The sequence below is a fragment of the Biomphalaria glabrata genome, chromosome 1 (genome assembly GCF_947242115.1).
Source record: "Biomphalaria glabrata chromosome 1, xgBioGlab47.1, whole genome shotgun sequence".
Taxonomy (NCBI): domain Eukaryota; kingdom Metazoa; phylum Mollusca; class Gastropoda; family Planorbidae; genus Biomphalaria; species Biomphalaria glabrata.
Genome location: NC_074711.1, coordinates 86,985,097 through 86,998,833, shown reverse-complemented (window position 1 = coordinate 86,998,833; position 13,737 = coordinate 86,985,097). Strand labels below are relative to the sequence as shown.

Genomic DNA, 13,737 nt, shown 5'->3' with positions numbered 1-13,737 from the left:
CCTACAACACCACAATAGTCTATCTTCCAATGCCCAGTAGTCCTACAACACCACAATAATCTATCTCAACGCCCAGTAGTCCCACAACACCACAATAGTCTATCTAAACGCCCAGTAGTCCTACAACACCACAATAGTCTATCTTCCAATGCCCAGTAGTCCTACAACACCACAATAATCTATCTCAACGCCCAGTAGTCCCACAACACCACAATAGTCTATCTCAACGCCCAGTAGTCCTACAACACCACAATAGTCTATCTTCCAATGCCCAGTAGTCCTACAACACCACAATAGTCTATCTTCCAATGCCCAGTAGTCCCACAAGACCACTATAGTCTATCTTCCAATGCCCAGTAGTCCCACAACACCACAATAGTCTATCTTCCAATGCCCAGTAGTCCCACAACACCACAATAGTCTATCTCAACGCCCAGTAGTCCCACAACACCACAATAGTCTTTCTTCCAATGCCCAGTAGTCCCACAACACCACAATAGTCTATCTTCCAATGCCCAGTAGTCCCACAACACCACAATAGTCTATCTTCCAATGCCCAGTAGTCCTACAACACCACAATAGTCTATCTCAACGCCCAGTAGTCCCACAACACCACAATAGTCTATCTTCCAATGCCCAGTAGTCCCACAACACCACAATAGTCTATCTCAACGCCCAGTAGTCCCACAACACCACAATAGTCTATCTTCTAATGCCCAGTAGTCCCACAACACCACAATAGTCTATCTTCCAATGCCCAGTAGTCCCACAACACCACAATAGTCTATCTCAACGCCCAGTAGTCCTACAACACCACAATAGTCTATCTCAACGCCCAGTAGTCCCACAACACCACAATAGTCTATCTTCCAATGCCCAGTAGTCCCACAACACCACAATAGTCTATCTCAACGCCCAGTAGTCCCACAACACCACAATAGTCTATCTTCCAATGCCCAGTAGTCCCACAACACCACAATAGTCTATCTCAACGCCCAGTAGTCCCACAACACCACAATAGTCTATCTTCCAATGCCCAGTAGTCACACAACACCACAATAGTCTATCTCAACGCCCAGTAGTCCCACAACACCACAATAGTCTATCTTCCAATGCCCAGTAGTCACACAACACCACAATAGTCTATCTTCCAATGCCCAGTTGTCACGCCCACAAGATAATGATAGCACTACATCCCATTCCGTTTTCAGACCAAAAGATAAGATTAGCGCCACCCCAATGCCCTGTTGTTACACCACGAGATAAGATTGGCTTCCATTCCCTGCGCCCTGTTAGCACGTAACGAGATAAGATTAGCACCATCATCCAATGCCCTGTTGGCACGTCACGAGATAAGATTAGCACCATCACCCAATGCCCTGTTAGCACGTCACGAGATAAGATTAGCACCATCACCCAATGCCCAGTTAGCACGTCACGAGATAAGATTAGCACCATCACCCAATGCCCTGTTAGCACCATCACCCAATGCCCTGTTAGCATGTCACGAGATAAGATTAGCGCCATCACCCAATGCCCTGTTAGCACGTCACGAGATAAGATAAGCGCCATCACCCAATGCCCTGTTGTTACACAACAAGATAAGACTAGCTCCCGATCTTAATGCCCTGTTATCACACCACAAGACAAAAGTCATCTCCCAAGGCACAGAAGTCAGAGACGCCAGAAAACTCACCCGTAACAAAGGTAAGGGAAACCTTATGTCCAGTTCCTGCCTTGGACTCGGCTGCCACGGTTGCGACATACTCTGCGTTCCAGTGAATGTCGGTCAAGGTCACCTCATTCGTTTCCTGCCATTACACACACACAAAGCGTTAGAAACAAAAACAATGTAATACTAAAGTTATACCAAGTTATACCAAAGTTATACCAAAGTTATACCAAAGTTATCGAACGATAACTTTATGGAAATTAAACTATTCATGTTTGGCCTCCAGCGGCTTGAACCATCTCTGTTGACGTCTCCTTGGAAAACCCAAAATGAATAAATAAATATTGAATTAGCTACAGATTAGGGCATGTTGATAATTAGTGCTGGCCAGACGCAGCCTTAATGTTATTTTCCGCCGCTGTCAAATAATGTGTTGTACTGTTAATTCTACTCAGTATTGGGTTATAGCTCCAGACAACTCGTTTAACTTATCCTTATAGACGTATTAATTTACTTGTTACATAAACTTAAAAGAAGCTTAGAAAGAACTTCTCTTTGAGTTAACTTGGAATTTATTTTACAGATATTGTTACGTCTCTCCTACTATCCAGGCTCTTTTCAAACTGCACCACACGACACAACGAACCTCCAAAGTATCAGTAGCAATTTAATTTGAAATACATTACAACACTGTACAGTTGGCAACAATATTACACTAACTGTCCAAAACCCAAGCCTTTCTCCGCCTGACTTCACACAACGTGCTGTTTCTCACCTGGTACTGGTCACATTGCGAGGTAACGTGAAATGCCTGGACTCAAACACACTCTCTCTTATATAGGGTCTCTACTGGCCTACTCGAACCTTCTTGACCACTCCAGTTGATCACTTTCGCCGTGACTTGCGTGCGTAATATTTACGACACTGGTCCTTGCCGAACTGGCATGTAGTGTCACTGGTCACGGTTGACCGCTCGTCTTGCGCTGGACTGGGGCGATTTGGGTAGGCTAAAAACACACAGCACTACCCCCATCTGTGTCACCACCAGGTTTACAACAATATATACAACTTTCTAAATATCTTAAAAGACCAGCTTAGGCGCCAACTTGCTTTAAACTGACATATAAGGGAGCGCCGGGTCGCATGCGGGCTCAGAAAGAGACAGCAGGAGGTCACTTACAACGAGCGTGAGAAACACATTTGAGACCCAAAGAAACCCCGCTGCCGAGGAAAGACGCAGACGGCGAAAAGAACATCTAAATCGACCACTGGCTGACGATGATTATGCCTGCGCTGATGGAGGCAAAATATGTAGGTCACAGTTGGTGCTGCGTAGCCACGGGAAATACTGAATTCCTCGTTAATCTTCGGACTCGAAGACAAGCCTTAGTATTATTATTTTTATTAGTATTGTTTGTTCAACTTATAAGTATGTAAATATAGATAAAATAAAAGGATAGCGAACGATTTAAGCTATGTTTCAATTCACTTCAAAAACTTGGTTTTTATGCTAGAAACACCCCCAGTTCGTCTTCCGTCTCCATCAGCTTTCATCATGCGTTCAACTCTTTCATACCCCATCATTGAAAGACTTTCTTCTGGTTACATCAGAATCTAATCAACCAATAGAAATATGCTCACACAAATTTTATAGCATCTGCCGTAAAGAGATAATATGTTATCCCTAAGAGATATATAATGATATAACAAAACCTGGATGAAAGTGTAAAGTTTTCTTTTATTGATTTCCATGACTGAACTTTGACCGAAACTATCAATAAAATTTTGAGAATTTTGTCAACGGCCGGACACGTCCAGAGGGCTATAATTTGGGGATCACTGGCCTATATAAAACATTTCTCTTAAAAACGTTAGGGTTAGTTTGAAACAGAGGCGTCATAAATGGGAGCAGTGTGTGTGTGTTTGTGTGTGTTTTATTCAAAGGTTATTTACAAAGCTAAGATCAACTCCCTCTGTCTGTCTATCTGTCTGATGTCTGGTAAAACGTGTCTACACCTTATTTCTCCCACACGCCTTCTCGCATCAAGTTGAAACTTTTCACAATTATTCATTTGCGCAGACAAGGCATGAATCAATAAAAAAAAAATTAATTGTAATTATTTATTTTGTTAGATAAAAACAAGGGGAACGAATCTTCAGTTTTTACAGATATGGCTAAATGTGTTGGGTTTAGTCCTCTTACATAATTGTTAACGCTATTTCTCCCTCACGCATTCACCGATCAAGTTGATACTTTCAACAATTATTTATTGTACTTAACAAAATATGTATCAGCACAAAAGTTAACCAATTAGTCAATTTATTATTGGTAATTAACTATTTTGTTTCATATCGAATTTGGGAAATAGCTTCTATAGCATTAAGTTGTATGGACGGATTAGTTTTCCTTAGATAAGCTTTGTTTTTTTTTTTTGTTTTTTTTTTTTTTAAAGAATTTTTTACTATTTTGCTTGTTTTAAAAATAAATCTACCCAATTAGGGTAAAATGTTTGGCATCCCTTTCATCGTGCTTTGTCAATCCCTTTTTTTTTTGGGGGGGGGGGGGAGGTCATAATTCACGCTCTTCCAGAAATGAGAAAGTATTAGATCCTTGCCAGAATTTAGTGCTGGACAGCCCACGTATCCGATAACATCCTCGTGTGGACGGAACCTTTTTGTCCAGCTCAGACTTGGATTGCAAAGATAAAGTTGAATAACTCTAAATTTTAAAGCTTCCCAAATGGGTGGCTGGGGGAGGGGGTGTGTGCAAGTTAGATACCTGGACCGTGTTACAGGAGATTAAAATCTCAGTACGGAGCCTTTGTCCGTAGGGACTCGCATATAGTGCTGGACGGAAAGAGATGATGTCGGGCAGGGTTCTAGTGCAGGTCTATCGTGACGACAGTTGGGATCGTATACAAATTTGTTTTGTGTCAACTAAAAGCACGACCCCAACAGAAAACTTTCGTCTTAGCCTTTTATTTTGGAATGAATTAGTGCGTAAGGAAAACTGAGCTGAAATCTCGTTGTTTTCCTGGTTTTCTGTCCTGATTTTTGTGGTAGACATTGTCATAAAATGTCACAGCTTTTAACCAGGGTCGTCACAGGGCATTCCAGTGTGTAACAGGACAGTAACATTTAATTTATTACGCGCCCTTTCATGACAATGTTTCCTTAAGTCCACGTACAAGTGTCTCTGACACACTAAGGATACTTTACGACACTCAAATGTCAGCGTAAACACAGAAATTATTACAGCGTGTAGACTTTCATATTTTTTATTTGGTAAATTAACGACTGGACAGACTTCTCAGTACAGAGGAGCTAAGACTTTCACTGGGGGCTTATAACCACTTTCCCGGGCAGTGTACAACTAATTGCTTTATACTGTACTCTAAACCCTTTAAGTCAGTAAGATTAGCTTCATGTAAGCATGTCAATTACTTTAATCTCGACTATCTTAAAGAGATGAATACATCTACTTGATTTGTAAGGAGGGTCGATCCTAACGATCCTAACGGGGTCCTATGTGAATTGGATTGCGCGGGGCCCAGTCACTGTAGGGATAAGTGAAAATTAAGATTTTGTATTAGAAAATAAATTTGTCTGTGCATTTTATTCATTCTTTACTACGTACAAAATCACTGTCAAATGTAAAACAATATCACTTTTAAAAGAGTTCGAGATAGATTTAGAACTATATTTATATGCCAGTGACATTTTTAATAAATCAAAGGTGACAATGCCCTTTTATATCGCGTTTTCTACATTGAATGACACGCCAAAATGACAACTTTGTCTATTTTACCTGGAGATTTTCATGAGTGTTTGGGAGATTTAGAGTTAGCACGGGACCTATGAAAGTGCGGGATCCACTGCGACCGCATAGGTTGCAGTGGCCTAAGACCGGCCTTGTTTGTAAGTTACTTCAAAGGTGAACTTTATTGCTTCCTAGACCAAACCTTCGTATTGACGACAGAGTATTTCAGAAGGTTTTGTCCATCTAGGAACGATCGTGACGAGAGTCAGTCTGAGGCCCATACCACCGGACAAGGAGACCACCCTTTCTGTCTTTTACACGGTTCAAAGGATGGAGAAAAAGAGTTATAAAGTAAATTGACTTCCATTCCCTTTGTTTTAACTTGTCTACAGGGCCGGAGCTAGAATTTGAGGGGCCCCATGCAAAACGGATCGCGCGGGGCCTAGTCTGGGTAGGGATAAGCATAATGTCAAAATTATTTTTTTTTAATTAGAAAATAGGCCTACTTCCGTTTTTGCGATAAATTTTTATCAAATGAAAGCTCGCAATGCACTTTTTATTTATTGGCACACCAAAACGTCAATTTCGTCTATTCTTCAGGAGATTTGAATAAATTTTTAAAAAGTTCAGGACTTTATCGTATATTTTGCCTTTTAATGAGATTTCTTGGAGACCCTGGAAATTCAGGAGGTCGCGAAAACCCTGTTAATTTATTTACGTTATAATGGTTTAATTTAATACTTAGAATTAGCGCGGGGCCGATGAAAGCACGGGACCCACTGCGACCGCATAGGCTGCAGAGGCCTAAGGCCGGCCCTGCTTGTCTATGTCAATAGATACATTGAGCTAGGAAGGATAGTGTCGCTTCTGAAATGAGTTTTATAGAAAATAAAATATTCACAAACTGTATAATAAAATCACTGTTAAAAAAAATTCTTATTAAAACTAATTAGGAACAATGAAACCAGTAAGACACGGACAGACAAGGACAGACAAAAAAAGAAAGGGGGAAATTTATAGTTTCGGAATGATATACTTAAGACTCAAGGATAGGGATACATTTAGCTTTGCGACCCGAGTTGAAAGTGGAGCTACCAGTTTTGTTTTAAAATTATGTGGAATGGTTTATTTAAGAGTAATAAAATCATTTTAAAAGTAGTTAAGGATTTTTAAAAAATACACTTATCCCAGATTTTGTTGTTCATATTTAAATATGGCCAAAAACCAAAGAGCAATGAGCCAGATATACACATTTAAAAAAAAACAAAGCATATGTCCTAACATTTGTTTTCAGAGCATCAGGTCAGTAAACCAAGGGCTTGTCTCAAGGCCAGTTTTGCTCCCGTCATGTCATACACTACGTCATAAGAAGTCTCTCACTAATGTTTTGATGTCAATCAAAAGACGTCCTTGAACCCTTAAGCCCCGCCCCAGGCCTGACCTGTAATCGCCGGCTGTCAAAGATAGTCCTAATAAAAATAAGCTGAGAGCAGCAGAATCGGTATAAATTAGAGGATTGTTTAACATTTAGATTACTTGATCTTCCCTCAGTATACATCCACACAAACACAAATATTGACGAATTGTGTTCAGATGCAGAATATTATACGTAAAATAATAAACAAATACTTAAAAAAAAAAACAAAGATTATCTAAGGGGAAGAACTACATATTTACAATACTGGTACTCATAATAATACTGTAAGAATTATTTCCCCTTTTTTCGATATCAAACTAAATTAATTTATTACCACTATTTAATTAACTAAAGGGTTAATTTTTTGGATTGATTTATGTTTTGTTAGGAACAACGAATTATTGCGCAAAGTTTCAACCTGATCCGAGAATGGAAAGTGGGAGAAATAACGTGTACACATGTCGTACCAAACAGACAGAGTGAGCTCATGTAAGCTTTGTACAACATATTTTCCACATTAGAAAAGGGGAATGGAGCAACAAAGGCGCCACCTTCTCAAGCATCTTCCCCCATCACTCGAAAGGGCAATAAAGATCAAACTAGGCACCATTTCGCCCTCATGGACATAGTGGAAATCATCTGGCAGCAGACCAGCTCTGCGGGAGACAGCTGGAGGGATGTGACCAAGGTCACGGGGCAGACGTGTGAAGCTCAAGGAAAATCTGTGGCCGAAAGACAGGCGCAGACGAAAAAAAAGAGAATTTTAACAGACTCCTGGCTGACAATGACTTTGTCTGCATCAGGGTGTGACGAAATATGTAGGTCGCAACAGGGTCTGCATAGTCACGTGAAATACTGCACAGGTACATAATAATAGGAAATGTATTTAGTTTTTGTGATTATATGTGACATGTGTCCCTAGAGGCGCACGTGTACAGTAAAGTAAAGTGTCCCCTTCAGACCTTGCGATCTATGGGGCAGATGATGTTAAGGTCATCTGTTTCTATGGCCAACGGTTAACAAGCAGGGTGTTATGTGGCCAGCACAACGACCAACCGCCTTTACTTTCCCCAACTAAAGTCAGGTACCCACTAGAGTTGGGTGGACTCAGATGCGCCCTAAATATCCCGAAATTCAAAATCCCAGTCTTCACCGAGATTCGAACCCAAGACCCCATGTTCGGAAGCCGAGCGCTTAACCACTCAGCCACCGAGGTGCACGTGTAGATTACATATACATAAACTCTACCAAGGCGATACTTGGTTGTTTTATACGCGCTCTTAACTGTCATCACGGTGGTCCACAGTTCAAACCCTACCCGCCGCCGACAGTGTGTACATGTTTCGATTGGCTGAATAGATTCTGGTGTAGTCATATGTAAGGCTGTCGCGGATAATTTGATTGTGTTGGCTGAACAGATTACGATGTAACGATGAGTTAACGTCATCGCAGTTAATAGCTCCAGAGTGGACGTCAAGGATACGAGTGACAGAAAGACGTGGGGTTCAACAGAAAGTTCTATTTCGATTTAATAGTTCAACTTTCTTCCCTCATGTTTCTACACCCATCTATATTGAAGTTGAAATATCTAATATATAAAGCAGAATGTAAGGGCGTATGCATGTATGTTCCGCATAGAAATCAAAACCGTTTGACCAATCTTGATAAAACTTGGCATAGATGTTTCTTAGATCATGGCTGAGACCGTAGTGTACGTTTAATGTCCCTCCCACAACCGAAGACCTAAAAATAAAATAAAAATACATAATTGTATCTCTACATTGTATGTTTGATAGGTATACCCAAATCGGGTAAACCCATTTTCACACTCTGCATTTATTTTCGTGGCAAAACAAATAAAATGTGAAGGGAACATTCTCCATGATTAACATAGATCTAAATTCAATCCAGTAGAACAGAACGGTAATACCCAAACTAATGCCCGTGGGCCGTAGGTCACATTTTGTAATTGCATATAAATATATATATTTTAGCCAATAAATGTTACTTTCGGTTTTGGTTTTAAAACAAGTTTGTACAAAATGAATAAAAGTTCTTCGCTAAGAAATAAATGCGCCTACAAGGAGTCAGTTGGACTAGCTTTAAACCCATGGGACAGTCCTGCAAGAGAAATGGACTTGGCGTAATCAACTGCATTTGTCGGAGTCCCATTTACATAGTTCTATAATTCTCATTGCTTGAATAAAAAGATCAGAGGATTAATTGACTAGGTGATTAAGTGACCGGGGATTAAGTAGCTAGGGAATATATATTTTTTAAACGATTAAGTGACAAGGTGATTAAGTGACCAGGGATTAAATAGCTAGGGAATATATTTAAAAAAAAAAGATTAATTGACCAGGTGTTAAGTGACCGGGGACTAAGTAGCCTGGGAATAACAAAAATTGCTTGGATAAAAAGATCAGAGGATTAATTGACTAGGTGATAAAGTGACCGGGGATTAAGTAGATAGGGAATATATTTTTTTTTAAAACGATTTAGTGACAAGGTGATTAAGTGACCAGGGATTAAATAGCTAGGGAATATATTTTAAAAAAAAAAGATTAATTGACCAGGTGTTAAGTGACCGGGGAATATGTGGCTAGAGATAACAAAAAAAAGGATTAAGTGACAAGGTGATTAAGTGACCGGGGATTAAGTAGCTGGGGAATATATATTTTTTTTTTAAATTAAGTGACAAGGTGATTAAGTGACCAGGGATGAAATAGCTAGGGAATATATTTTTTTAAAAAAGATTAATTGACCAGGTGTTAAGTGACCGGGGACTAAGTAGCCTGGGAATAACAAAAACAAAGGATTAAGTGACAAGGTGATTAAGTGACCGGGGATTAATTAGCTGGGCAATATATATTTTTTTTTAAAAGATTAAGTGACAATGTGATTAAGTGACCAGGGATTAAATAGCTAGGGAATATATTTTTTTAAAAAATGTGTTAAGTGACCGGGGACTAAGTAGCCTGGGAATAACACAAAAAAAGGATTAAGTGACAAGGTGATTAACTGACCGGGGATTAAGTAGCTGGGGAATAAACAAAAAAAAGGATTAAGTGACGGGAAAAAAGTAATGAGATATCGGTTAGACTTGACGACGCAGGTTTACGTACACATTAACGTTTGACCCAGTGTCTTGTCTGAAAGTCACTCGCTACTTACCGCATCACGCGGCAACTGGTTTTTAATTAGCAGACGAGGAAATGTTTTAATGGCTCGTGTAAATGTAGGACTCGAGGAAGTGGCCAGGAGGGGAGAGACACACAGGGACGGGGGGGGGGAGAGATGGGTGGAGTGGGAGCAGGATGGGGCAGAGATGGGTTGGATATTGCCAGACATTAACTAATGTACAGATAAGGCGGTCTTGTTTTATCTCGCGCTCGTCTGCTCTTATTTCTCCCCGTGACCCGGAAGTGACGCGTTTGTGTCGTCTGCAGAAATTCCTTTTTTTTTTTAATTTGGTCAAGAATGCCTCGTTGGCCACACACGAATACTCTTTCGAAATACCTGTGGTCAGTGCAAAAAAAAAATGAGTGCGTTTAATCTACTGAGATATCCTAGAGGATAAGGAGCTGATGTCTGAAAAGTCAAATCATTGTCATATGTGGTCAATAACTTGAAAGGACATCATTTTTCTGAAGATTTGTAATTTATTTTCTACAAAATACACTTAACGTTCATCTATGAATATTTTTTCAAATTATCGTAAGCCTAACAAGTACGTATATCTTTGATGCTTCTTAACGGCTTCCGTCACGACAACCCAAATTTTAAATTCTGCTCACTATTAGTATGGTGCACATGTGATGGTGCACCTTAGCAGTGCTATCGTTATAACCCTTAAACTTGTTAAGTAAAACTTAAATTACTGGTGATAGAAAGTTGATTTTTATTTAATGTAACACTCACAAACAAATAGTTTTATTAAAGATATAATTCAACTTTTTACGCTCGTCAATAAACAATTCAATTCATATAAATAAAACCATGCCCTATTACGAGGAGGGAAAGACGTCTGCAACAATCAATATTTGAACAATTTCATACATAGGATTACTGATCTCCCCTGAAATTTTTCGGGAAAAAAAAAAGGGAGAGAAAAAGAAATATTTGACTTGATCGTCCCTATCACTTGAACTGACATTTTAATTTGGCTGTGTATTTAATCCAGTCCAGCACGGCAGACAATTTCCTGAGCCTTCAATACGCTCTGATCAGTTTTTCTTTTTCTTGTGTGCGTTAAATTTACACACAAGGTTCGTGTCCAGCCTGAATTAGCAAAATTTTACAATTTAATATCTTTTGTTGTTGTTGTTTTTTTTTTCTTTCTAGAAATCTCGCTTAAGGATTCTTGGGGATACCAGTGTTAACACTTTAAAAATTTAACATCATTCTTGGTTCATATGTTATTCTCAATAAGAGCTTGTATTGTTCTATATAGTTCATTCTAGCTCGAACCTCCTCCAAGACGACGGTGGAAGGCAGCAGGAAAGATTCAAACTAGTGACAGTATGTCGACATTGAAATAAAAGACCATGAGATATGAGGCAATCAGGAGATATAAATGTGGGATATGTGAAGGTCCTTAGCCTGCATTCGTAAGTTTTCATATTTGATAGTAGATCCATTTATATACTTCTTCTTCTTCTTCTTCTTCTTCTAGCCAGCTTTATTGCTGCTGAGATGTGAGCTCTTTATCCATTTATATACAGGACAGGGGAGATGCCTAACGTCCACTCCTATGACACATCTGTATGTATGTAAGAGCGATGTAAGCTCTACGTTACACTGATGTATGTAAGCGCGATGTAAGCTCTACCTTACACTGTATGTATGTAAGCTCTAACTTACACTGATGTATGTAAGCGCGATGTAAGCTCTACGTTACACTGATGTATGTAAGCACGATGTGAGCTCTACCTTACACTGATGTATGTAAGCGCGATGTGAGCTCTACCTTACACTGATGTATGTAAGCGCGATGTAAGCTCTATGTTACACTGACGTATGTAAGCGCGATGTGAGCTCTACAAGATTGATACGAACAGTTGGAAGAAAACAAAAAAGCACAGGATAGGTTCAAGGAGAGGGCAAACATAACGGAAGTGACGCAGATGGTGACACAGCAGAAGTAGGCAAATGTTGAAACCGTTGCTGCGTATGGTGAGTAGAAATGCCTAGCCTGTGACCAGTGGTTGGCTATCAAGGGTTGGTCCCCTTTAATCAAGTGGGAGGTTACAAAAGGAGAAGGTCGTCTCTCGAGAGGTAAAATTTCACAGTTATCCTATCGTGGAATGAGATCAATTCCAATAAGGCTAATCAATCAATCACACGCATTCAAACGTGTATGAAAATTAAAAATCAAATTTTTAAAAATCCTAAAAAAAAATCATCTAAAGAACTCCTCACGTACAACGATGTCTTTCAATAATGTAAAAATTATTTCACTAATTCAATATCAAACAAAATAATTAATTACCAATAATTAACTAATTGGTTTTTTTTTTAATCGATTCATGTTTTATTAGGTGAAATAAATAATTGTTTAAATTTTCAACATTATTTAAGAATGGGAACGGGAGAAATAGCGTGTTTAATTATTTCAGGGGACAAAACCTTATATATTTAGCCATATCGGGGGAATACTGTAGGCATCAAACAAAATTAATAATTACCAGTTATTAATGGACTAATCGGTTGGTTTTATTATTTGTTATTGATTCATGTCTTGTCTATGCCAATGAATAATTGTTCCGTTTCAACTTCATCCGAGAAAGGGTGTTGGAGAAATAACGCGTACAAACGTTTTTACCAGACAGACAGATAGACAGACATACAAGTTGATAAAAGCTTTGTCAAAATAACATTACGTTAGAAAAGAAAACGTGACGCCTCTGCAAGGGACTTACATTTGGAACAAGCGTGACGCCACTGCAAGTGACTTACATTTGGAACAAGCGTGACTCCCCTGTCGGCTTTGATCAGATTTATGTATCGAATGTCCGGATCCTTTCTCCAGTTGACCACGTACTTTACAATGGTATTGTTCGGCCTCAGGTACAAGGGAGGCTTCCAGAACAACGTCACATTGGTCAGCGTGGTCTCGTTTACGATGTAAGGCTCGTGTACTATGTACTGGAACTGCTGGGGCTCATCCGGTGCTGACGTAAGAGAAGACAAAAGTAAACGATGAGCACATACTAACAAGAATATAAGCCTTTAAATCAGCGGTTCTCAACCTTTTATGCTCGACGACCCCTTTTTACAATCTCCCACTCTGCCGCTACTACCCCCCCCTCACACACACACAAACATACAGCAATAGAAGAGTAGACAATAACAATTCCTATTTTCGATGGTCTTAGGCGACCCCAGGCAAATCGTCAATCGACCTCCCCAGGTTGAGAACCCCTGCTTTAAATTTAACCGTCCTGCTAAAAAAAAATGTATCTTATGACCTTATATATTTCCAATATTCAAATTTGCCTACACCAATATTTAAGATTTACACTTTGAATTTTAAAATAAAAAAATAAAATAAAATATGCAGAAAAGCATGACCAAGCAGAACTTCATGATTGCTTGGACTGATCGTGTGGCATGCGCTTTGACCACCCCGCCTGGTGCATTGGCCAGGACAGTGATGACCAGCCTTATTCGGCCTACGGGCCATTTTTATTTCCGACACTAGTGTCGCGGGCCACATCGCCAAAAAGATAAGAAAAGGACATAAACAACCCATTTAATTAGAAACCCCGTGACTCTAGTCCTTACAATAATGAATGAGAAGTTTATACGAAACCAACTTCTTATAGTCTGGCTACAGAAATGAATTAGCAAGTTAGAGCAGCCTTTGTCATGGTTGAAACTTCTTTT

At 39.5% G+C, this 13,737-nt stretch overlaps 1 protein-coding gene across 4 annotated transcripts in view; it reads right to left on the bottom strand.

The window, feature by feature from the left end:
* Window positions 1–13,737, bottom strand: part of LOC106054275 (tyrosine-protein kinase receptor torso-like) — a 204,034-nt gene that overhangs the window by 32,727 nt on the left and 157,570 nt on the right. For all 4 annotated transcript variants that reach the window (XM_056018349.1, XM_056018348.1, XM_056018351.1 and 1 more), the window contains exons 11-12: window positions 12,808–13,022; window positions 1,697–1,811 (exon numbers count right to left, since the gene is read on the bottom strand). In XM_056018349.1, the coding sequence (XP_055874324.1) occupies window positions 1,697–1,811; window positions 12,808–13,022 (330 nt within the window). The remainder of the gene's footprint in view (window positions 1–1,696; window positions 1,812–12,807; window positions 13,023–13,737) is intronic.